Here is a 25,127-nt window from a genome sequence, read left to right on the forward strand (position 1 = left end):
GCGCTTCATCGGGAACAGATTGCGTTCTATATACTTCCATCAGCTGAGAGTCCGGTCAGCCTGGGTCTACCTTGGCTCCGCAAGCATGCCCGTTTAAGACTCGAAGGACCCTCAAATTTTAGCATGGGGTTCTCAATGCCACCGGTCCAGTCTGTCGTCTGTCAGACCTCCATACCGAGTTATCCGGAGTTCAGTCGTCTCTCCACAAGATCAGCTTCCAGCTCCAAATCGATCCTTCTGTGACGTGTTTAGTAAAAAGACCACTGAGACATTTCCTACCCACAGAGACTGGGATTGTGCCTCCTCGTGGAAGAACAGCTGCTCCCTTACTAGAGGTACAGCTGGTCCTCTAGCATCCGCTGGCAGAACAATGAAACATTCAGATTGCTATGTGCCACTATTGTCTCCTCTGAGGTGGTGGCCATTTTGGGAGAGACAATTTCAATAGTATCCATGTATTGTAGATGGACAGACCAGCCCACGCAGCCATCGGCCCATCTGGTATTTGCCAGAAGTGCCCGATGGTCAGTCCGGCCCTGCTTTTTTCTGCTAACCTCATCTGGCTAGCAGGGTGCCTAGAATGGCACCCTGCAGCCAGAATATATGCAGCACTGCCGCCTGGAGCGCCCTTAGGACGCTTAAGACGGTCACACCGCTTCCGTTACAGCTCCCCGGAGCAACATCCGGATGCTCCAGGCATTGCTGTATTCACCGGCGATTGGGGCCCCGCCCCATGTGGCGACACATGGAGGGGGCATTGCCTGCATTAGGCCTGCAAATAATGTTATATATATCAAAATGGCCCTCAGCAGAAAAAATATTCCTCACCCCTGTTCTAGAAGGTGCTAGTTAAATGTGAAGTAGAATCTGATTGGTTGCTATGGGCAACATCTCCACTTTTAAAAACTCTCACTTTAGTAAATATACCCCTTTGTGTCATCTGTGCAGTAACATTTACTTTTCACTTAATCTATGTGTAAGTTAGAAGTTGGTTGTATAGATTGATTCTGGATCCAATGAATTAGGAGGCTGTAATGCTGGGTACACACTGACAGATACATTGGCCAGTCAATTGATCGGCCAATATATCTGCTGCCCGTCGGCCAGTGTGTACCCGCGATATGTCGGTGAACGTCGTCGGTGAATGTGCTGCATAGCCGATGGACAGATATGTCTGCAGACATATCTGTCCATCGGCAGGTGTGTATGGGTGGTCGGCAGATGCCCCCGACCTGCCCACCGGGTCCCGCCCCCGGGACCCGATGGCACAAGCAGATGATGGCCGTTCAGTGTGTATGAATGACCATCATCTGCAGATATATCTGCAGATCACTCGATCTGCAGATACATCTGTCAGGTGTGTATCCACCTTAAGAGACGGTTAGCTTATGGTGGGTACACACTGGCCGTTGTATTGGCCAATCAATTGATCAGCCAATATATCGTGCCCCCGTCAGCCAATGTGTACAGGTGATATGTCTGTGAATGCCTTCGTTCACAGACATATCGCATTGGTTGTGCTGCACAGTCGATGAACAGATATGTCTGCAGACATATCTGTCCATCGGCAGGTGTGTATGGGCGGTCTGCAGACTACCCGTACACACACAGCGGCAGCCACGGGGAGGGGACGGGACATGCCCTGCCTGGCGGGACACGCCCCTGACCCGCCTCCAGCCCGACCGGACCTGCTGCAGCATGCAGATCACAGATGATGGTTGTTCAGTGTGTATGAACGACCATCATCTGCAGAAATATCTGCAGATCAATTGATCTGCAGATATATCGCTTAGGTGTGTACCCACCCTTAGATATTAGCCCATGTGCAGCTAATGCAAGATAGTGCTGCAGGCAGTATATTGTAACATTAACCTCTCAGTGTGAACATTGTAAACTGATTGTGCACATATTGGGGGTCATTCAGAGTCGGTCGCAAGCACTGAGCGCTCACAACCTACTCGATGTTGCCCCACTGGGCATGCGCACGACGGACCCGGCTAGCGACGGACTCTCCGTCGCTATGGGTCTCGCAGCAGACGGGGCGAGCTGTCGATGGTGAGTAACAGCTCGCCCCGTTTGGGAGGCGGGCAGGGGGCATGCCTGCCCAAACGGAGGCGTTTCCGCAGGAACACTTGCCGTTTGGGGGCGGCCCCACTGGCATCATTGCTGATGTCAGTGGGGAGCTTCCTGCTCGACCAGAGCAGGAAGCTCCCTGGGGCTTACGAGTGCCCAGACCCAACCTTAGGGTCTGGTCGTAAGCCCCGATGGTCTTGACCATCGCGACCATCACCCATGTTGGACGCTAGAGCTGTGGGTGTTAACCCGCAGCTTAGCGATCGACAAGGAGGCGGTCGTTCCGGATGCAAGCGGGAGCCCTGATTCAGTGCGACCGCTTGCAACTAACGACCGCCTCTGAATGAGGTCCATTGACTTTGTTTTACTCTGAATTAATCAGGAAGACTACACTGCCCACATGCAGCTAATTCAACATATATCAGATTTCTTTTTCATATTTTTATACATGTGATACATATATGTCTTGATTGTATATATATTTGATATATTATATATATAATTTTTTTGTTTGAGTTTATTCCTTCATCCCCATCTACCCCATATGTGTCAACCCAGTTTGTCTTCCCCCACCATTTTTAGAATGTAAGCTCTCACGAGCAAGGCCATCTACCCTCCTGTGCTTCTCCTTACTATAGTGTCATTTACTTCTTACTCACCACTAGGGCACCTAACACTTGGTTGCTTATGCTCTGTTACTTATCTGGGTGATATGGTCGCTAATGTAGCAATATATATTATCCATGTCCTGTATTGTATTGTTCTGTAAGTCACTTGTATACAATTTGTTTTTGTACTTTGTAAGGCGCTGCGGAACACTTGTGGTGCCATATAAATACATGATAATAATAATAATGCCATATTTATATATATATATATATATATATATATATACATATATATACAGTCTATGATCAACTTCATGGTTTAATCATATATCAAATCAATACAGACTGATTGATTGCAAATTCATTGAATATATTCAGTACGCTGTACTCATTGGCAAGAGCATTTTTTTTTAGATTTCAGGGTTTTGGTGAGATCCCAATGAGTTGATAGCAGCTAAATATAATGTCTGTGAATAAATCAATTATATGTTTTATTCCTAAATTGAGTGATTGTTTCATTGCTTTAGCAGCACTCATATAATATTAGTTTGTTAAGCTTTAATATACATGCTTTCATTTGATGAGCTACAATGCATTGTAAAAACCACAAGAATGGTTGTTGTTTTTTTTTTTTTACACTGGAACGTATTGTGCTGCTGTATAAAATTGCCAGAATAGTAAAAAGACCACTATTATTTTTAGTATATTTTTGCAATGCAAGTCATCTTGTTTATAATGCCTTTTTTCTTACCTTTGCAGCTCCCTATGTGTCATATATAAGTAAGGACCCAAATACTCCATGTTCCCTCAACGATGCTTTGGAGCACTTCCAAGTTGAGACTCTAGCAGATCTTATACCTAATGAAATGAAAGATGAAGTTTTACCTCCCCAAAAGATCTCGTATAATATTACTGTTGTGGCTGTAGAGGGTTGTCATTCCTTTGTCATTCTGGACTGGGCCAAACCCAAGAAGGGAGATTACATCACAGGTAACAGTGCTTTATTCAGTTTACAGTAGCTCTGAGTTATATGTGCACAGCTTCCAATGTGATGTGGTTTACATGGTGTAAGACTAGTACAATACTAGCAATTCTAAAGCTGGGTACACATTAGCCGATATGTAGACGAAAAGTCTTCCGATACGGCGGATCGGGCCGACGCTTCGCTAATATCAGCCATTGCGTACGCACTACTAACGACGACCAAGCGTGCTCCCATCTGGTCGTCAGTCGCATTGTCAGGTCAGCCCTACATGCAGCTCAGTCTGACAGTGCGACTGACGACCCTATGCAGCGGGATGCGGCAGGTGCCGACATACTGGAGCGGTCGGGCACCGGATCGTGTAATGTGTACCAGCCGCCCGATATGTTGACTCGTTGTCAGTGCGGTCGTCCGGCGTATCGCTGGGTACATACATCGTTAAGGGTGTACCCAGCTTTGGGTATCCATTGACTAAAGAGCAGGAGATTTGTCACATGTATAATCTCACACAATCACTGGGCTATACATGGCTTGTGCAGTCATAGCCCCAAATGAGAATTTAATTCACCTGTGTAAACATTAATAAAATAGTCTAGTGCTGTATAACTATTATTATTAATATAATTATTGCCACAGCCTATATTATATATATTTGTCATACTAGGATTTTACAGTACCTGCTGAAACTCAGCTTTATATTTAATGTTTTTTTTTTAAATATATTTTTATTGGCTTTTCCAAGATATAATAACAGAAGTACAGCTTATGTGAAATATCAGTTGTCATTCCCGATAGCAAGTAAACAAGAAAAAAAGAAAACAATGAAATATGAATCACAGCAAGCACATATGATAACAGTTGGGGTTTGGGATGGATTAGACAGCCTGGTGAAATTTGAGAAATAGATGGACGTGCAACCTGTGGAGGGGTGGGGCAAGAACAGGGGGGAGAAATAAGAGGAGGGTAATGTTACTACGGAATGTAGGGGAATAGGGAGCTGTATGTTTGGAATGCGATGAGTGGAAGCCTACATGGAATTACATTTGGGCTTATTATTATAAGAGCTCCAGACCCTATATTTCAGAGAAGTTGTTAGGGAGTTCATGGACATAGCTGGTGATGTACTCTATATATTAATTGTGCCAAATTAAATTGTGTAGTGCAAAGGATAAAGGAGGGTTTACTTTCTACTAGGGGTGAGCGGGTTTGGATTTCTGAAATCCGAACCCCCCCGATCCGAGGCCGATCCGAGTCAGGCTCGACTTTTCCCGCCTGACTCGGATCTGAAATCGAGGCAAAACGTCATCATCCCGCCTTCCGGGTCTCGCGGGTTTTGGATTCTATATAAGGTACCCGCGTCGGCGCCATTTTTTCACTCGGCTGTGGACAGTGAAGAGGGAGGGTGGGAGTTAGGGCTGGCTGGGCTGTGTAGTGTAGTGCTGTGCTGCTGTTGTCCATAGGGGCTGTGTCCACTCCTCCAGTCCAAAGTCCATAGGGGCTGGCTGGACTGTGTTGTGCAGTCAGTTGTCCATAGGGGCTGTGTCCACTCCAAAGTCCTGTGCAGTGTCCCAATCCTAAAGGGGTGCTGTAGTGTTGTCCAGGGGGTGCTCTGTCCATCAGGGGTGCTCCCCCCAAGTGCAAAAAAATAAATATTTTTTCTGTGTTTGTGAATTGTGTGCGCAGTAGCCGCACGTGCATCAACAAAGTAGTGCCAAGCGTGCGCCTGTGTCCCATAAGTAAAGGGCCAGCTGGCTTGTCCGTTAAAGGGTGCTGTAACCCCCAAAGGGCACTCCAAACAAAATAAAAAAATATTTTCTGTGTTTATGAATTGTGTGCACTGTGGCTGCACGTGCATCAACAAAGGAGCAGCGCCAAGCGTACGCCTGTGTCCCATAGGTAAAAGGCCCTCTGGCTTGATCGTTAAAGGGTGCTGTAACCCCCAAAGTGCACTCCAAAAAAAATTAAAAAATATTTTTTTTGTGTTTGTGAATTTTGTGCTCAGTAGCTGCACGTGCATCAACAAAGTAGCGCCAAGCGTGCGCCTGTGTCATAGGTAAAGGGCCGGCTGGCTTGACCATTAAAGGGTGCTGTAACCCCCAAAGTGCACTCCAAACAAAATAAAAAAATATTTTCTGTGTTTGTGAATTGTGTGCGCAGTAGCCGCACGTGCATCAACAAAGTAGCGCCAAGCGTGCGCCTGTCATAGGTAAAGGGCCAGCTGGCTTGTCTGAAAAAGGGTGCTGTAACCCCCCAAAGGGCACTCCAAACAAAATAAAAAAATATTTTCTGTGTTTGTGAATTGTGTGCACTGTGGCTGCAGGTGCATCAACAAAGCAGCAGCGCCAAGCGTGTGCCTGTGTCCCATAGGTAAAGGGCCGGCTGGCTTGACCGTTAAAGGGTGCTGTAACCAACAAAGTGCACTCCAAAAAAAATAAAAATATATATTTTTTTGTGTTTGTGAATTGTGTGCACAGTAGTCGCACGTGCATCAACAAAGTAGCGCCAAGCGTGCGCCTGTGTCATAGGTAAAGGGCCAGCTGTTTTGACCTTTAAAGGGTGCTGTAACCCCCAAAGTGCACTCCAAACAAAATAAAAAAATATTTTCTGTGTTTGTGAATTGTGTGCACTGTGGCTGCACGTGCATCAACAAAGGAGCAGCGCCAAGCGTGCGCCTGTGTACCATAAGTAAAGGGCCGGCTGGCTCATTTCTTAAAGGGTGGTGTAACCCACAAAGTGCACTAGTCTCCAACAAAAATAAAAAATTATTTTCTGTGTTTGTGTGCGCCTTAGCCACACGTATATATCAATATAACATAAATGGAGGACCAAACTTTCTCCGATAAAAATAAAATAGGGAAAGATCAAAAACCACTTCATCCTAGTGCTGAAGCTGCTGCCACTAGTCATGACATAGACGATAACATGCCATCAACGTCGTCTGCCAAGGCCGATGCCCAATGTCATAGTAGAGGGCATATACAATCCCAAATGACAAAGTTCAGGAAAATGACCTTGAAAAAAACATTTAAATCATCTGAGGAGAAACATAAACTTGCCAATATGCCATTTACGATACGGAGTGGCAAGGAATGGCTAAGGTCTTTCCCTATGTTCATGACTAGTGGTTCAGCTTCACATGACAATGGAAGCCCTCATCCCGCTAAAAAAATCAAACGATTTTAAGTTGGCAAAAGCACAGCGAAGAACTGTGCGTTCTAAGAAGATATCACAAATCCCCAAGGAGAGTCCAAGTGTGGTGGCGGTTGCGATGCCTGACCTTCCCAGCACTGGATGGGAAGAGGTGCCTCTTTCCACCATTTGCACGCCCTCTGCAAGTGCTGAAAGGAGCACCCACAGTCCACTTGCTGATATGCAAATTGAAGATGTCACTGTTGAAGTACAACAGGATGAGGATACTGGTGTAGCTGGCGCTGAGGAGGAAGTTGGCGAGGAGGATTCTGATGGTGATGTGGTTTGTTTAAATCAGGCTCCGGGGAAGACAGTTGTTGTCCGTGAGATGAAAAAGCCCATCATGCCTGGGCAAAAGACCAAACATTCCACCTCTTTGGTCTGGCAATATTTCTATCCAAATCCGGACAACAACTGTCTTGCCATATGTACCATATGTAAAGGTGAAATAAGTAGGGGTAAGGACGTTAACCACCTAGGAACATCCTCCCTTATACGTCACCTGCAGTGCGTTCATAAAAAGTTACTGTCAAGTTCAGAAACTTTGGCTAAGACCGTAAGCAGTCCAGGGACACCTAAATCCCTTTGTCCTGTTGTATCCAAGTGCCTGCAAACCACACCGTCAACTCCCTCCTCGTCAATTTCCTCCTTAGCCAGGATCGGAAGTAGTCCTGCAGGCCATGTCACTGGCATGACTGACTCTCCTATCCGGGATTCCTCCGGAGGATCCTGCATTGCTAAGCCTACTGCTGCTGTTGCTACTGGGAGTCGTTCATCATCCCAGAGAGGAAGTAGGAACACCACTACTTTTACTAAACAATTGACCCTCCAACAGTCCTTAGCGAGGAGGATGAAGTACGACAGCAGTCATCCTGAAGCAAAATGTATAACTGAGGCCTTGACTGCTATGTTGGTGTTAGACGTGCATCCGGTATCCGCCATTAGTGCAGTGGGATTTAGACAATTGATGGAGGTAGTGTGTCCCCGGTTCCAAATCCCATCTAGATTCCACTTCACTAGGCAGGCAATACCGAGACTGTACAGAAACGTCAGAAAAAGTGTCCTCAGTGTCCTAAAAAATGCGGTTGTACCCAATGTCCACTTAACCACGGACATGTGGACAAGTGGAACAGGGCAGACTAAAGACTATATGACTGTGACAGCCCACTGGGTAGATGTATCACCTTATGCAGCAACAACAGCAGCTTCACCAGTAGCAGCATCTCAGAAACGCCAGCTCGTTCCAAGGCAGGCTACGCTGTGTATCACCAGTTTCAGTAAGAGGCACACCGCCGACAACCTCTTAGAGAAACTGAGGGAAATCATCGCCCAGTGGCTTACCCCATTTAGACTCTCACTTAGATTTGTGATATCTGACAACGCCACCAATATTGTGCGGGCATTACATCTGGGCAAATTCCAGCACGTCCCATGTTTTGCTCACACAATAAACTTGGTGGTGCAGAATTTTCTGAAAAGCGACAGGGGCGTGCAGGAGACGCTTTGGATGGCCCGAAAAATTTCTGCCCACTTTCGCCATTCAGCGACTGCGTGACGAAGACTGGAGCGCCAGCAAACACTCTTGAACCTGCCCCACCATCACCTGAAGCAAGAGGTTGTGACGCGGTGGAACTCAACCCTCTATATGCTTCAGAGGATGGAGGAGCAGCAAAAGGCCATTCAAGCCTATACATCCACCTATGACATAGGCAAAGGAGGGGGTATGCACCTGACTCAAGCGCAGTGGAGAATGATTTCCGTGTTGTGCAAGGTTTTCCAGCCCTTCCAACTTGCCACACATGAAGTCAGTTCAGACACTGCCAGCTTGAGTCAGGTCATTCCCCTCATCAGGCTTTTGCAGAAGCAGCTGGAGAAAGTGAAGGAGGAGCTAAGACGGAGCGATTCCGCTCGGCATGTAGGACTTGTGGATGAAGCCCTTCATTCGCTTTGCCAGGATTCCAGGGTGGTCAATCTGTTGAAATCAGACCACTACATTTTGGCTACCGTGCTCGATCCTAGGTTTAAAGCCTATGTGGTGTCTCTCTTTCTGGCCGACACAAGCCAGCAGAGGTGCAAAGACCTGCTGGTGAAAACACTGTCAGCTGAAGTGGAACGTGACACAGCTCCTTCTTCATTTTCTCCCGCAACTGGGGCTGTCAGGAAAAAACTTAGGTATCCTAAGCAACCCACTGGCGGTGATGCAGGGCAGGCAGGACCAAGTTTGGACATCTGGTCCCGACTGAAGGACCTGGCAACAATTTCTGACATGTCTACTGTCACTGCATATGATACTGTCACCATTGACAGATTTGTGGAGGATTACATCGGTGACAGCATCCAAGTAGGCATGTCAGACAGTCCGTACCTGTACTGGCAGGAAAAAGAGGCAATTTGGAGGCCCCTGTTCAAACTGGCTCTATTTTACCTGAGTTGCTCCCCCTCCAGTGTGTACTCCGAAAGAGTGTTTAGTTCAGCCGGGAACCTTGTCAGCGAAAGGCGTAGGAGGTTGCTTCCACAGAATGTGGAGAAGATGATGTTCATAAAAATGAATTATCAACTCTTCCAGGGAGACCAGCCTCCAGAACGTACAGAGGGACCTGTGGTGGTGGATTCCAGCGGGGACGAGTTAATACTCTGTGAGGATGAGGATGTACACAACACTGAAGAGGGTGAGGAATCAGTGGATGAGGACGACATCTTGGTTCCATAGAGCCAGTTTGTGCAGGGACAGATTTATTGCCAACTTGTTTTGTGGGGGCCCAAACGAACCAATCATTTCAGCCACAGTCATGTGGCAGACCCTGGCGCTGAAATGATTGGTTTGTTAAAGTGTGCATGTCCTGTTTATACAACATAAGGGTGGGTGGGAGGGCCCAAGGACAATTCCATCTTGCACCTCTTTTTTTTCTTTGCATTATGTACTGTTTGGGGCCTAGTTTTTCAAACTGCCATCCTGTCTGCCACTGCAGTGTCACTCCTAGATGGGCCACGTGTTTGTGCCGCCCACTCGTATCTCTTAGCATAGTCATCCGTCTACTATTGTGAGGTGTGAGGTGTTCAGAATAGACTGGAAATGAGTGGAAATTAAGGTTTTTGAGGTTAATAATAGCAGAGGAGCAGAAAAATCAACACATTCTGTGGTTTTAGCAGTTTTTATGCTTTTTAAAAAAAAAATACATATCCAAAACACAAAACCCAGAACCCAAAACACCAATCCAGATCCAAAACACAAAGAAAGATCCAAAACCAAAACACGAAAAGTGGCCGGTGCACACCCCTACTTTCTACCAATTACTTTAGCTGCTATGGCTGCATTGAGTATGTCTGATTAATGTTTTAATTAGTTTATCAGTTTTAGGAACAGGCCTTTGCAAGAGGGAGAATGATAGACAGCTCAGGAGCAAGAGGCCTGTAAGTGAACAAATTAATTGATGTAGTGTATCCCAAAAGTACCCAATATTTGGACAGTGTCACCATATATGTGCAAGGGAGTCCTCTTCCCCACAATCCCTCCAACATCTATCAAGAGTCCTGAGAAAATATAGCGTGAAGTCAAGTAGGTATTAGGTACCATCTGTATAGACGTTTATAAGTATTCCCCTAAATTCTAATGCAAATGGGAATTTAGCAGCATTTTCCCAAACCTTAATTCACTCCAGTATGTCTACCAGATGATATAAGACCTCTGGATTCAGATCTAAGGAGGCCAAATGTTTCCCGAGGGATATACTGTTGCCTGCAGTGAGTGCCAAAAAGTGAAGTATGGAAGTGCTGGATTGGAGCTATTAATAGAAACATTTAGAGGGAGACCATGGGGTCTATTTACTAAGTTGTGTTAGGAGATAAAGTGAACGGGTGATAAGGTTCACTTTATCTCCTATCACAGCTTAGTAAATAGACCCCCATATCTTTTCAGGAGATCAGAAAATTCTGAAAATACCCAAATGTGTCTGATCCCAAAGACAAAGGATTTGGGGTCACTAGGGTCAATATCTGGATAATATGCCTTGCTATTCCATAGAGATGTCATGAAGGGCCAATTTAGAAAATCAGAGTCTGGGAGATAGGCAGGAAGATGGAGACCTGTGTATGGATTGTAATAACCAGTCTAATGAGTATGATAAAAGAAGATCCATAATCCATGAAGTCAGTATCCGCCCCCCACCCCCCCACCCCCAAAAAAGGCGCATAACCTGCCTCGGGCTACTCAGCCAGTCCTGGTTCCTAAAAAACGGGGGGAAAAACAAGTAGGGTCCCTGCGGATTTATTTGTTACTCGAATTTGGCCGATGGTGAATTGAAGAGTTTGCTAACTCTCCAGACCTTTCCTGTAGCAAAAGAGATTTCTCTCCCAAGTTTGACATTAGTAAATTTGCGAGTGGGAAAAAATGCCAAAACTCTCCAAAGATTGCTAACTTGACAAAACTCGAATCTTAGTAAATTTACCCCTTAACGTGCGTACACACTAGACGATTAAAATGAGCGATTGAATGATTACGACATCGTAATCGTTCAATCGCTCAATAATTGTGCAGTATAATGTCGTAAACGATCAGCGATGCGCGCTCCCGCTGGTCAATCATCGCCTGAACATACAGGCCAACCAGCCGATAACGACAGGTTGGGCATGTTCCGGGATGAAGGAGGGTGCCTGCACTGAGCTACATATCGTTCAGTGTAGGCACATTGGCCCTCATTCAGAGCCACTCGCTATTTGCGGTCGTTCGTTCTAAAACAAGTGGTGGCTATTCAAATGAACCGTTCGCTGTTTGCGGTCTGTTCACGCCTCTATGTCTGAACGAGCGAACAAAACTTGATTTCGTTTTTTGAAAAAATACGCCCCCTGGCCGCTCGCATCCTACGTCATGTCCGCTTTTTATTAGATTAATCGAGTACATCGATCAGGGTATGAACTGCTCGCTATTCTTGGGGCTGGTGTTTGCTACCACAATTTTGCGAGCAGTTCTGGCTCTAAAATAACCCAGTGACGTGGTCAATGACGCTACTGTTTTAAATATGCACACCCATAAAACGCCCGTTTTGACCTTTAAGCACGCCTGCGATCGGATCTCCACTCCCCGTTTTCAAGCACCTTCCCCTGTTACCACCCACATACACCTCTTTCTGTCACTCAAATTATCAGGCATTCGCTATTTTGCGAGCACATGAATTTCGGCCGCACTGAGTGGTTCGCGCATGCGTATTACGATCCATACGCATGCGCAGTTGGGCAAACATCGCTCGGAGCGAACGAGCAGCGACTTGCGTCCGGCTCTGAATCAGGGCCATTATCCCACAGCACAGGAAGATGAACGATTGTACGATTACAATGTCATAATCATACATTCGTTCCTCTATCATCTAGTAGTGTGTACACACCATTAGTGTTGCAGTTGTGCTGAGTGACAGTCCCAATCAGCTAGACTGTCAGCTCTTTTGATAAATGATGATATGACTCAATATGCAATCAAGACAGAAAAGATGCAATAATATTATCTATTTTATCAAAGAGATGATCCTATTTATTTGTGAATTGTACCTGAACCCTACATTACTATGCCTGTGTCTGATCCACACCTAAGTGTCACTATATCCTGGGTGAATGGAACAGACCTAGACCTGGGTGATGATAAAGAGGATAGGTATGTTCAGGGCACAAACTTCATGTTATTTTAATTTTAGGTTCCAAATATTTTAAATAGTTGTAAGAACCTAGTTAAAGATTTTGGGTGGAAAGAAGCAGTCTCTCCTGGACAAGCTCTGACACATTGATTCCTTAGTCATACATGAATGCTGAGTACAGGTAGAAAACACAGGCTTCTCTCCAGCACACACACTGGCACAGATATGCTGGCAGGTGTAACTTCTACACCTGGTACTATGCTGACATTAGGACATGAATGAGTAACCTAACTAGAAGTCTAGATTTTTAAAGATGCTGACTTTATGGATCTTCTTTTACCATACTCACTAGATTGGTTACATTTATTGTAAGAAACTATATGCTGGCCACATAGACAGTAAGCACAGCGCCAATATTAGCTAATTGCTGCAAAATAACTGCATAGAAGTAAGGTTCTGATTCATTACGGATCACTATTGCGATCGCAGCTACGATTACGCACGCAGTCTCACTGCAAAAATATGCTAATGATTGCTATCGCAGTGACGTCGCAGCCCAACATAAGGACGGCCACTTCACCTTACACACATACGTAATACTTAGCAAGTCTGCGAAAACATCGGTAACATCGAGTACCTCTGGAGCCTCACGCACACTTGAAAAGGTCTGACCTTACTAAGAAATTGCTAACCCCGCCGCACGCAGTGTAAGCCCAAGCTGCGAATGGCATAGCAGTGGCTAATTTATGCAGGCCACTGTAACAGCATTCAAACGTACTGGCAGGCCTGCGTTTTGCCTACTATTGCCTACTTCCTGTCAATCACTCTGCGATGGGTCTGCGTAGTCAGTGTGATTGCAGTGGAACCGTCACATGGGCAGTATGCAACAATCGGCCGTCTGCAAGCATAATCGCAGTTGTGATCGGTAATGAATCAGGCTCTAAGTGTGGGACCCACAATGATTGCAATGTCTGAGAAGATCTGGTTAAAACTGATATCATAAAGTTTGTCCTTTCCTGAAAATCTGGTTGGCAGATGACCTGTGTCAGACTATGAATCGCAGCTGCTGGAACCACTTAAGCGTTTTTTGCCATCTTTTGTTGATAATAGTATAATCCCTTCCCTGGTGTACAAGCATACATCTGAATGTGCAAGGACTGAGGCCCGCTTTGAGCATCTTTAGATGCAACCATCCTGCTTGGTGAGTCTTTAGATGCAACCATCGGACGCACCATTGAGACTTGCACCATCCCCATGCTAGGTTCAGATTCTCTGTCAGAGTATGGCTCCAATGTGAGGGATTTAGTGTCTGAGGGCCTGATTCTGAGATTTACGAAATGCCAATATTTTCGCAGATTGAGCGATTGTTAACCATTGCTCATGCGTGAAAGCCACACTGAGCATGTGCAGCAACGCTTTGCGATTACACTTGCACAGAGAATTCATTCATAAAGCTAGTGACAGGTAGTCAGTGTTTTGGGGAGGTAACGCGGTGGATAGGTAAATGCAGGTGTGTCGGGACTGTTTAAACATTGTTTCATGGGTGTACATAAATTAACCATTGCGATCTCCTTCGCAGCATAAGAGCTCTCTGTGTGTCAGGAGAGACGCTGTGTTTGAGATAGGTCAGACTTCACTCAGAAGCTGCCTGGCAGCCAGATCTGCGTGGATGTACCGGATGTTTGCGCTGATGCACATTGTTGTACAGATATGAGAAGGCAGCAGTGGGTGTCCCTATGGCCGGAGAGGATTTGGAATACATTAGCATACTTCTGCTAATGCGATCTGTAAGAGATAATAGTTGCTATTGCATTAGTATAAATCTCGGAATGAGGTCCTGAGTTCGCAACCAGTTCAGTGACACTCTCCTAATACGCCCATTGGATGGGCCATCTTCTTGTGTCTATTTAGCCACCCCACAGTCACCGCCCATGTGCGTGAATATTGGCATGCGTGTGACTCTGAATCAGCACTTATGGGTGCTGTCATCTGCTCCCCATGTGGCACTCCAACATGTGTGCTAGGAGCACTTGTCTCAGTCACTGCATCCCCCGCATGCAAAAACAAGGGCCCTCATTCAGAGCCGTACGCTCTGAGCAGAGCGCACGCTCTGAATGAGGGCCGTCCTCCATAATTATGGAGAGTCCTCCTGGACGCTCGTATAGCTGTGGGTCACCACCCACAGCCTATACGAGCGTGCAGGTTGATGGCCGCGATGGTCTTGACCATCGCGACCATCGCCACTGCGAGCCGGAGCCTGCGGTTGAGTTTTTCAACTGCAAGGCCGGAGTGATCAGAGCCAAAATCACTCCCACTGACATCACTAGTGATGTCAGTGGGCCGGCTTCTGGCGGTAGGCGTTCCCTTGGGAACGCCCCCATCTGGGAGGCACGCCCCCGGCATGCCCACCAAAGGGGGCGTGCTGTCAATCAACATCGACAGCACGCCCCCTTTGATCAGACACAACGAGCGAAGGAAAGTCCTTCGCTCGTCGCGTCTGGCGCATGCGCACGACGGAGCTCCCGCCGTCGTGCGCATGCGCAGTGCACAACATCGACCCACTTGCGAGCGGACAGCCGCTTGCGAGTGGGTCTGAATCAGGCCCAAGGTTTTTATTTATTAATGGAATAAAAACATTAAACTGTGCAAACTTATGTTAATAAAGGGTCTATTTACTAAGCAGTGTTAGGAGACAGAGTGAAAAGTGATAAGGTGCCAGCCAATCAGCTCCTAACTGCCATCTCACAGGCTGTATTTGAAAAGACAGTTAGGAGCTGATTGGCTGGTACCTTATCACTTTTCACTCTGTCTCCTAACACTGCTTAGTAAATAGACCCCTATATCTTGTATAATCTATAAATGCCTATACGAGTGCCGTGTATTATATATATGTAAATAGATAGATATAGGATAATGAAAGTAGGAGTAAACATTGTAGATTTTGTTGCCAAAGTTTAAAAGAAGAAAAGAACTTGATGTTATGCTGCTGAATTAATCCACAGTGTACAGACAAAGACATACAGAGAAATTCATAATTCATCTAAGTGCAATAAAGATGTGAGTATGGAGATACTTGTGGCAGCTGCTCAGGAAATTGCCCATGGAACAGTGCCATGGAGAATTTGTCAAGGACATGCTCATAAGTTACAAACTGACTTGATTGTTTCTAGACTCAAAATAGATCTTGATGCATGAATGAAAAATGATGTGTATCACAATCGATGTACGTTATTATTCTGACTCTATAACCAGGCTGTAAGTGTAAGGCCCCTGAGATAATTCCTCTGTGTATATCTGTATTGAACCAGTACTTACACCAAGAGACTTTGGGCCTGATTCAGACCCACTCGCGAGCGGCTGTCCGCTCGCAAGTGGGTCGATGTTCTGCACTGAGAATGCGCACGACGGAGGGAGCTCCATCGTGCGCATGCGCCAGACGCGACGAGCGAAGGACTTTCCTTCGCTCGTTGTGTCTGATAAAAGGGGGCGTGCTGTCAATGTTGATTGACAGCACGCCCCCTTTGGTGGGCGTGCCGGGGGCATGCCTCCCTGACGGGGGCGTTCCTAAGGGAACGCCTCCCGTCAGAAGCCGGGACACTGACATCACTAGTGATGTCAGTGGGAGTGATTTTGGCTCTGATAGAGCCAAAATCACTCCGGGCCTTGCGGTTGAAAACCTCAACCGCAGGCTCCGGCTCGCAGTTTCGATGGTCGCGATGGTCAAGACCATCGCGGCCATCAAACTGCACGCTCGTATAGGCTGTGGGTGGTGACCCACAGCTATACGAGCGTCCAGGAGGATGCTCCATAGTTATGGAGGCCGGCCCTCATTCAGAGCGTGCGCTCTGCTCAGAGCGTACGGCTCTGAATGAGGGCCTTTGTCAGACAGTGTCAACTGAACTAGTAAGGCATGTATGAAGAATCCAGATGAGGGTTTATTTCAAGCTGATATTCTTGTAATTATGCATAACATAGTAGGTGAAAAGATGATAGTTTACCAGAGCTCAACAGGTGCAACTGCAAGCTAAACTGGCAGACACACACACTGAGCTACAGACAGGAAGAAGTGATGGCCGATGACATCAGATCCTAGCTGCAGAGAATCAGGAAGGACAAAATTAACAAGATGCAAAGCCTTGCAATGGTAACATACCTATAGAATTTTAAAATCATTTTACTTTTTTAATCCTTGCAAGAGCAGGACAGTGAGTTAGTTAAAGTCTATAATGAGATGGATTTACCCACAGCTTGGTCGCTGGCCAATCCCTGCACACATCCATATCTGGAGACTACAGTTAAGCTGTCTTGTCATGTGTATTTTATGTCATCCTCTAACACTGTATATGAATAGCCATGGCTGGTGCTAGGGTGTTCGGCATCTCTTTACAATGTCCCTTTACAGTGTGCATGTATCAGACCCCCCAACATGACCCGTTCCATTAGGTACAATATGATCTGCTCCTGGACTTTTCTCTTAATTTATAATTGCAGCCACCTGCGTTGAAATGACTGTCTCATCAATTACCTAGTTCAACACAGGTGACAGTAATCATACATTAGGTGGGAAGTCCAGGAGCAGAGTGTTTGTACCTAATGGAACGGGTCATGTGGAGGGTAGGATGTGTGTGTGTGTGTGTGTGTATATATATATATATATATATATATATATATATATACACATTAACATATTTATCTTTATACAATAAAATAGAAATTACATTTTGGGAGATCAAAAAATAGCACAGAGCAAGGTTATTCAAATATTAAATTTGTGTTTGAAAAATGTGACATCCGAGTCTCCAAGGCCTACTTGGTAGGCACCATGTAGACCTGCATGGCCCTGATGAACTTCAAACAGCCAAAAACCACTCTGAACATGCATGAAGGACAAACAGACACACGCACACACACACATGCACACTTTCTCGCTTATTATATAGATGATATTTAAAAGGGGAATGAACTAGCTCCTCCCAGTTAGAGGTGGGCAATGCTGGGCAATGAAATCAGTTCCTGAATGGGTGGCCAGGGACATAAATTACAAATTCAGGCGGTTTAGCGATCTGGCTAATGGGTGGTCTGGAGTCCATTAGACATATCGCTGATCCACCTGAATTTAAATGTAATTAATGTCCGAGGTCACCCGGTCCACCCCTTAGTTTTGCCCTACCAGGCCCGCCCATGATACTGCTGCACTAGCTGCCTCAGTCTGTCTGTCACAGGCACAGCAGCGTCGCGAGTGCAGCTGTAAAGGCGGACAGAAAGCAAGCAGCGATAAGGGCGTCCCCTTGCAATGCTTACCCCGCAGTCTGCATTGTGCTGGCCCTGTGAACAGCTTTAGGTACTTGAGAAAATACTGCTTGTGACGAACATACTGTTTACTGACATATAGTAGGTCATGTTTTTTGCAGACACTATTATACACAACCCCATATTAATCTTTTACATTATAAACAGATATTTAAAAAAAAAAAATACATAAAAAAATGACATAACAGACAAGCAATTGTAGACTGCATAGTAGATGATTTAATATACTTTCAGCAGATCCATGTTATGTTCTTGTTAAATAATATTCCAATAAAATGACATCTAAATGGGACTAGTCAATGTAACGTAAACACAAAGGTCATCTATGGCAACTAACAGCGATGACTCCTTCCGTTGTATTTGTCTGAATCAATATAACAGTCATATGAGCTTTGGGGATTATAGATATAGAATATATTAAGCTTGCAGCCACGAAATGCCTCAGTAATTTCTATTATCCATATATTTCAGTATAGGGTTAATAATCCCATGTATCTGTGCCATTTTCAGATTTGGTTAATATTAATTTTATCTTATCAACCACACGCAGAGGAGTTCATATTGCAAAAATGTTTTCCCATGCCTTGCACTCAGAGCTTCTGATGGGTATGAGTACGATGAGAAGGTTTGGATAGTCGCCAACATCAGTCACATTTTTCTAATTCTGATAAGAATGTTATCTTTATTCCATACGCTGTACTTACATCATCCGACATATGAATTTATGAATGTAATTAGCTGTCATTATAGAAACTAAAGAAATACCTGGAAAATAGAATATATGGGAGAATTGAAGAAAGGTTGATTGTTTTGAGTAGATTCCAAACTGTTAAAGTTGACCTAAAAACTTTGGCTTGCAAAACCTGGCAGGTGCCAGAACATGTACACTATTGTCTGCACTGTACGAATGGATATAAAATATAACAGCACACAGTAAAAGACAAGTATTATTATTTTATGTTACTGGCACACAGTATAGTGGACGGATGTGTGTAATAGATGCAGCCCATCCAATCATATACCTGTCTGTTCACAATATTTCACACGCTTTGGCAGAAAGCATAATACATATCCACAGGACCTTATGCTGACCAGGTGTGGCCTGATTCTGCCATCCTACTGATAGGATTTTCGGCATGATCAAATCCAGAGGTTCCCACTCTCCACCATTACAGTCCACGTTCTAAGGATATCCATGCTGGAGCACAGGTGACTTAATTAGTAGCTCAGTAAATTTGCTTTAACCATCTTGACTCAAGCTTGGATATCCTTACAACCTGGACTGTAATGGCGGAGTTTGCGAACCTCTGATCCAATTCACTTCCATGTAACCATTCTTGCATATGCCATTTTTGTTTCAGGGTAGCACACACATAACTTTGTTATCTGTCTGGGCAGTGTTATTTTCTCAGAGTACATAATCAAATTGTTTTAGGGCAAATATGGCATTTACTGTACATGTAAAATGATCTGAATATCACAAGCCAATTCTTAAGCAGTTTTATAGCAGAAGTGTTACTAAAGGTTATATTGGTAGTGTGATGCGGATGAGTGCTTCTAATATGTCTCATAATACTTTTTTCTTCTAACAATACTATGTAAACATATGGATACATTTTAAAGGCAACCACAGTGCAAAATATATAGCGAGAACAAAAACCTGCTAAGGCATCTGTTTGATGTTATTGGGTCACAGTTGGATGGAGCTAGTATCCAGCTACTGCAGATGGAAGCTGGGGAACATACAGATGGGGAGCACATGTCTGTTGCTGTGGAGAGGTATATAGTTACCAATGTACAAGTTGCTTCATAATTAACGCACTAAGCAACACTTTCTAACATTTACATAGCTAGAATGAGGTCTATAAAGTATGTTATTAGTTGCATAACTGGTAAGTTATGTATAAAAGACATGCACTAACAGGACATACCTATGAGGATATTCACAGATTCTACAGCATAACTATGCATGGATAATACATTCCATGCATCTAATACACTATGGACACATGGTTTATATCTTCTAACTGTATGCTTGTATTTTTCCTTAAAAAGCTAATTTCAATATGTTTGTACATTGATTTTTTTTAATGAGACTAATTTAATTAATGTAAATTAAATATTGCAAAAACTGAATGCCAGTGTGCAGAAGTCCTAACTCCCTCCCTAATAATTTTGCTAGGAAAAATAGTTTTTTTTTTTTTTTTTTAGAGGTCAAATGTAATTGAATAAATAAGGAAAATATATAAATTATACCACAATTCTCAAAATACCCCCTGATAAGAGCTACCCTCTGCACTGTGAACCAGATATTGTGCTGGGATCCTTGTTTCATGTTGTCTGGTTCATATTGCTGTTTCATTCATACAGTATGAAAGTATCGGAAGTAACCTTTTATAGATCACAGGCACAAGATAATCCTCAGAAAGTCTTTCAGAGTTTGGACTTTGTTCTTAAGGATAAGTAAAGGATGCTAAATGTCATCACTTCTGTCAGTTTGCTTTTATTCCTAAATCATGAAGCAGCAAATCTATATATATCTATAAAACTCAGGAGAAGTGTTACATAATTCTTTCCAGATGCATGCAGCTTATGGATGTAATCATTTTATTCTACTTTACATTGTTTACATGCACATTTTGAGTTTTCTTACCATGTGAAAAATAACATGCATTCAGTGTAGTGGTACTGAAGAGCTTTAGTTGTAACATGTTTCGGGTCACTTACAAGTGTATATATTGCCTCACATGTACCTGCTTGTACTAATGAACTACTTGCTAAGATTTACCACTACTCTCTGATCTGCCAAGGACCACCCCAAGCCATTCAATTCACTCCCCAACATTGTATTCCTACAACCTCTGATCGCAGGTTCAGCCTTTTCCAGCTAGAGACATTAGGCCTGTCTTACCCATAATGTGAGTCTTGGTGTATGTAATGTGTAAACATGTTTGCCCATTAAAAACTCATATAAGTATACTGTACTCTACTCAATTAAACATTAGGCTAAAGAGCTGGGCTCTAAGCTGTGCAACACTTACAGCTACTGTATGTCCACATTATGGAGGATGCAATTACCTATTGGGAAAAAGCTTTTTTTTTCACTGCTTGATAAATTGCCTGATTCCGCCATCCCCACAGAGGTCTATAAAGATGGCGGCAAGCACTGGAAAATAAGTTAAGGCTTTATTATATTGAATAAACTGTGCTTTTTTCCATCACTTTCTTCAGAAAATTGGCTCTTTACTGTTCTACAAAAACAAATTAGATTTTTTATACACTTCCTTTGTGTTCTAAGAATGCATTTGACTTGTTAAATGATCAATTTATACATGTACTGTAACATAATCATGTTTGAGTGCCAGACCTGTTTTGTTTTTCTAAAATATATTGTTGTTTGATGGGTTTTTTTATGTTTTTTTATCATTATTATGGTCTTGTAAATGTAATTAATTTTATTTTATTATCAGTGCCTTAAGAATGCTTAACAGGCGTTGAGTACCTCTCCTCCTTTCTTTTATACTAATGGCACTTATCCACTTATGCAAAAATACATGCATACAGTAGTGTTTTATAAAGCTGGTATAGGAATGGAAACGTTAGTTCCAATTACCCATACTCACTAGCATTTGCACTTGTGGTTGGGAGCATTTGCATTTTCTGGCACTTAACACTCCATTTATTTACGTTCACTGCAAGTGAATGCATTGGGGTCCTCCATAGACCACCCAAACCCCAAGTGCCAGCGTTTGTTAACCAACATGTGTCAGACTTTCTCCTAGTCAGTTTTAGGCATAAATACTTTGTAATTATGCAATCATATGCTACTCCATTATTGTGGAAAAAACAATACAATGTAATTACAGAATGGTTTACATATACATGTTGTGTGGTTTTATATTGTATACAGTAGAACCAAATTGTATCTTATCAATTGTTTTTACTTTGTTATTTTTTTTCATCTGAAATCATCAACTGAAAAGTTATTAAATGATTCAATAATTTGAAAAAAAATTTAATTATTATTTCATTATTATTATTTTTATGTTGGTTTCAATAGGATACTTGGTTTACAGTGCGTCTTATGATGACTTTTTGCGGAATAAGTGGTCAACAGGGACTGCAGGAGGCACAAATTTCCCTATTGAAAATTTGAAACCAAACACAAGGTATGATCCTGCTATTCTCCTAGTTGATTCCTTCACATCCGGTTATCTGTTTATTAATCTATTTATTTTTTTCATCAATCATTTTTGTTGAATATTTTTTAAAGAAATGACAAGAAAAAAAAGAGAGAAGGGGAAGAGGAAGGTATGAATAGGAAAGGGGAAAGAGGGGAGGGTACATAAGCTGCACATGTAAATAGTGTTAGGTAACATAACACAGAACAATAGCCGTACACAGTGGATAAGAAACAGAACATGTAATGTATTAGGTCCAAATATAAAAGCAAGAGACATATTCAGCAATAAGTCAAAAGGATGAAGAGGAAGCCCTTAACAATAAATCTGCCCCTTCGCCATCAATCTATTTATTTATTTATTTTAAATAAATAAAGACTTTCCCAAACCTTTTGATCTGATCTGCTGCAAAGTGGAACCATAAGAGGTTGCATGACAGGAGTTAATTTGTTCAGTATGTGTTGGAAATGTGTACAGGTGCTGAGTTAAATGCACACACCAGTGGATTGCAAGATGACCCAAGAACCAGTCCAATGTAGCTTAACCAGGCAGTGTGGTTTATTATCCAAGCAGTAGCACAGCCGTACTCACTGTTACACTGGTAGAGGAGTAGCATGAAGCAGAGGGTTTAGGCAGATTACCAGCTGGTGACTGTCTCAGATATGCGGTAGTGGTGCAGGTCCTGGAACAGTGTGGGTGAAAAGTCGTAGGTCTCTGGAGCTACGGGGGAAACGTCCATCTCCCGCTATGTCACTCATACACAGTAAGCAAGATGCTGCTGCGCATGCGCAGCAATACTACTGGCAGCCATCTTGGTAAGAGAATGAAGCATCAACACCGGAGGAGCCATATTGGAGGTTGCGCAGTAGCGCTCTCCACTTTTAAAATGTGTAAGATTATAATTTATCTGTGATTTATCTATCGGACAAGCTGTTAGTGTCCTAGCAGTAGGGGCAAGCATATATACTATCCAGTATAACAATTGCATCCTAATTGCTAAATGCATTTGGGTTTCCGGTTTAGCAGAATTCTCTGAATATGGCCGACACATTAATATTGACTCATCACCGGTGGCGGATTTTATCTAGCTACTGCAGGGCTGCTGTCCCCCAATAAAAGCTGCCACCTCAGGGAGCCAGTTGTAGTCCATGACTGCACTGTGACTGGCAGTGACTTCCCATTGGAAGCGCTACCCAGGGCCGGCTCTAGGGGTGTTCGACCTGTGCGCCGGCTCTAGGGGTGTTCGCACAGGGGCGCCACCCATAGAGGGCGCACCCCTCCCCAACATCCTGATTTCAGCCATGGGCCAAAGTGGCCCGCGGATGGTCAAATCGGGAGGTTGGGGACCCCCACCACCGGAGACTCTGAATGGATGCTGCACGCATGCGCGCGACACTCATTCAGTGACGGGAGAGGGGCTGGTGGAAGCCCAGCTAGTGAGGCTCCCCCCAGCCTGACAATATTTGGAGGCAGGCACACCTCCTAATAACGTCACGTAGGGGGCATGGCCTATGGTATTTAGGCCACACCCCCAGATAGGGTGCACTGGAGATGGCCGGCACAGGGTGCTCCGACCCCTGGAGCCGGCCCTAGCGCTACCTGCCAATCACACACAGGACAGGAAGTCCCATGGGGAGGTGTTTTCTCCCCCTGGGACTGCCAGTCTGAGATGTGAATAGTAGAGAGTGTGCTTCCAGTAGGAAGCCTCTCCTCTGCTTTTCAGGCAGCCCTACTCGGCCTCTAAAGGTTGCAGCTAATGCAGTCTCTATAGAAGCCCCTGTTTTCGCATGTGCGTTACCACTGACACTTGTATGCATGTGCTGGGTCCGGCGCCTGTCAGATCCATTGCGCAGGCCCAGGGACCTGGTCGGCCGGGATTTCAGTGTCTCCTCCTGGCAGCGGCAGCCTCCCTCATCCAAGAGGGTAGGAGCTGCTGCTGCTCGTCACCCATGAGGTCTGTAGTGCAGATAGTTGCTAAATCAGTTTGACCACTACTAAATTATCGCGTATGCCTTAGTATTCAATTGGTTTGGCATAGAACCTTATTTAACATTATTTTAAAACTTTGTAAATCCGCAGTGGGGACTGCCGTCTAGGCCAATTTACGAAAGCTCATAAAGGTTGAGCTTTTCAGGTCCTGGCCTGAATAAATATATTGTGGTCTTGGTGTGGACTGGGGAGGGGGGTTTCCAGGCAACCAGAAACCCCCCTGCGTTTGCCCATGAAGGTGGCAGCTTCAAAGTTTTACTGTTCAACCCAACTTGTCCTATTTAATTCAGCCCTGCATGTTTGTAGTGAAACTGTTCACAAATCAGTTTTTTCAACAATTTACCTGATCAATATACCTGCATGTGTGTGGGCAGTTTTACAGCTATATTGCTGACAATTATATTATAAAAATCATTATTCCCATTTACTCAATATATTTTACTAAGCTTCTACTTACGAAACTGTATACTGAATCTATTTTTCATGCGAAAACAATGAAACCTACTTTTTAAGACAGAAAGGAAACAAATATTCAACAATTTTTTATTTAAAAAATATTTTAATGTTGTGATAGTTGAATGTATTTGATGCCTTCAATAAATTGTGGTATTTCTATAGCAGTATAGACTGTACTAAAGGTTCCTAATGAAAACAGAAAACTGTGACTCTCTTTTAACATTGAATTTAGCACATTAAAGCCACCCTATATTTCCATTTGTATGTTATTACCACTATTACTTTGGATATTTACCTCAATCAGCAATTCATACCATCTAAAAGATTTAAAACTCACCATCTGTTTCAGTTCAGGAAATACTGTTATCGTGTGCAGTTGGGATAGCTCTGTGAGACATCTGTGTGTATACTAGATAATCAGGGAACTCCACTTGTGTCAAAGAAGTTGTAGCGGGTGAAATAATAGCCAAAGCCATAATAGCTGGGTAAATTATATGTGGAGAGGGAATATTGGATATTTAAAGCATTTCATCATATATCACATTTCCCCACACTTACCGTGGCCGTCTGTCAGTTGTGTACGCTCTGATCCAATCCCACAGCATGTTTATATTCTCATGCGTAATCACATATTTATATGTTAGGGATGACTATGTATCATCATCACTGTCACCTGCTTTCGGCAATAAAATTCTAATAGCAGAACAAGGTTGCAGGA

General features: G+C 43.9%; 1 protein-coding gene across 1 annotated transcript in view; it reads left to right on the forward strand.

Annotated features, from left to right (window-relative positions):
- FNDC1 (fibronectin type III domain containing 1) overlaps positions 1–25,127 on the forward strand; it is a 205,760-nt gene that overhangs the window by 145,334 nt on the left and 35,299 nt on the right. The window contains exons 15-16 of the mRNA XM_088474480.1: positions 3,441–3,671; positions 21,844–21,952. Of these exons, the coding sequence (XP_088330606.1) occupies positions 3,441–3,671; positions 21,844–21,952 (340 nt within the window). The remainder of the gene's footprint in view (positions 1–3,440; positions 3,672–21,843; positions 21,953–25,127) is intronic.

Source organism: Taudactylus pleione, unplaced genomic scaffold (assembly GCF_031769625.1).
Source record: "Taudactylus pleione unplaced genomic scaffold, aTauple2 ptg000154l, whole genome shotgun sequence".
In the NCBI taxonomy this organism is placed as follows: Eukaryota; Metazoa; Chordata; class Amphibia; order Anura; family Myobatrachidae; genus Taudactylus; species Taudactylus pleione.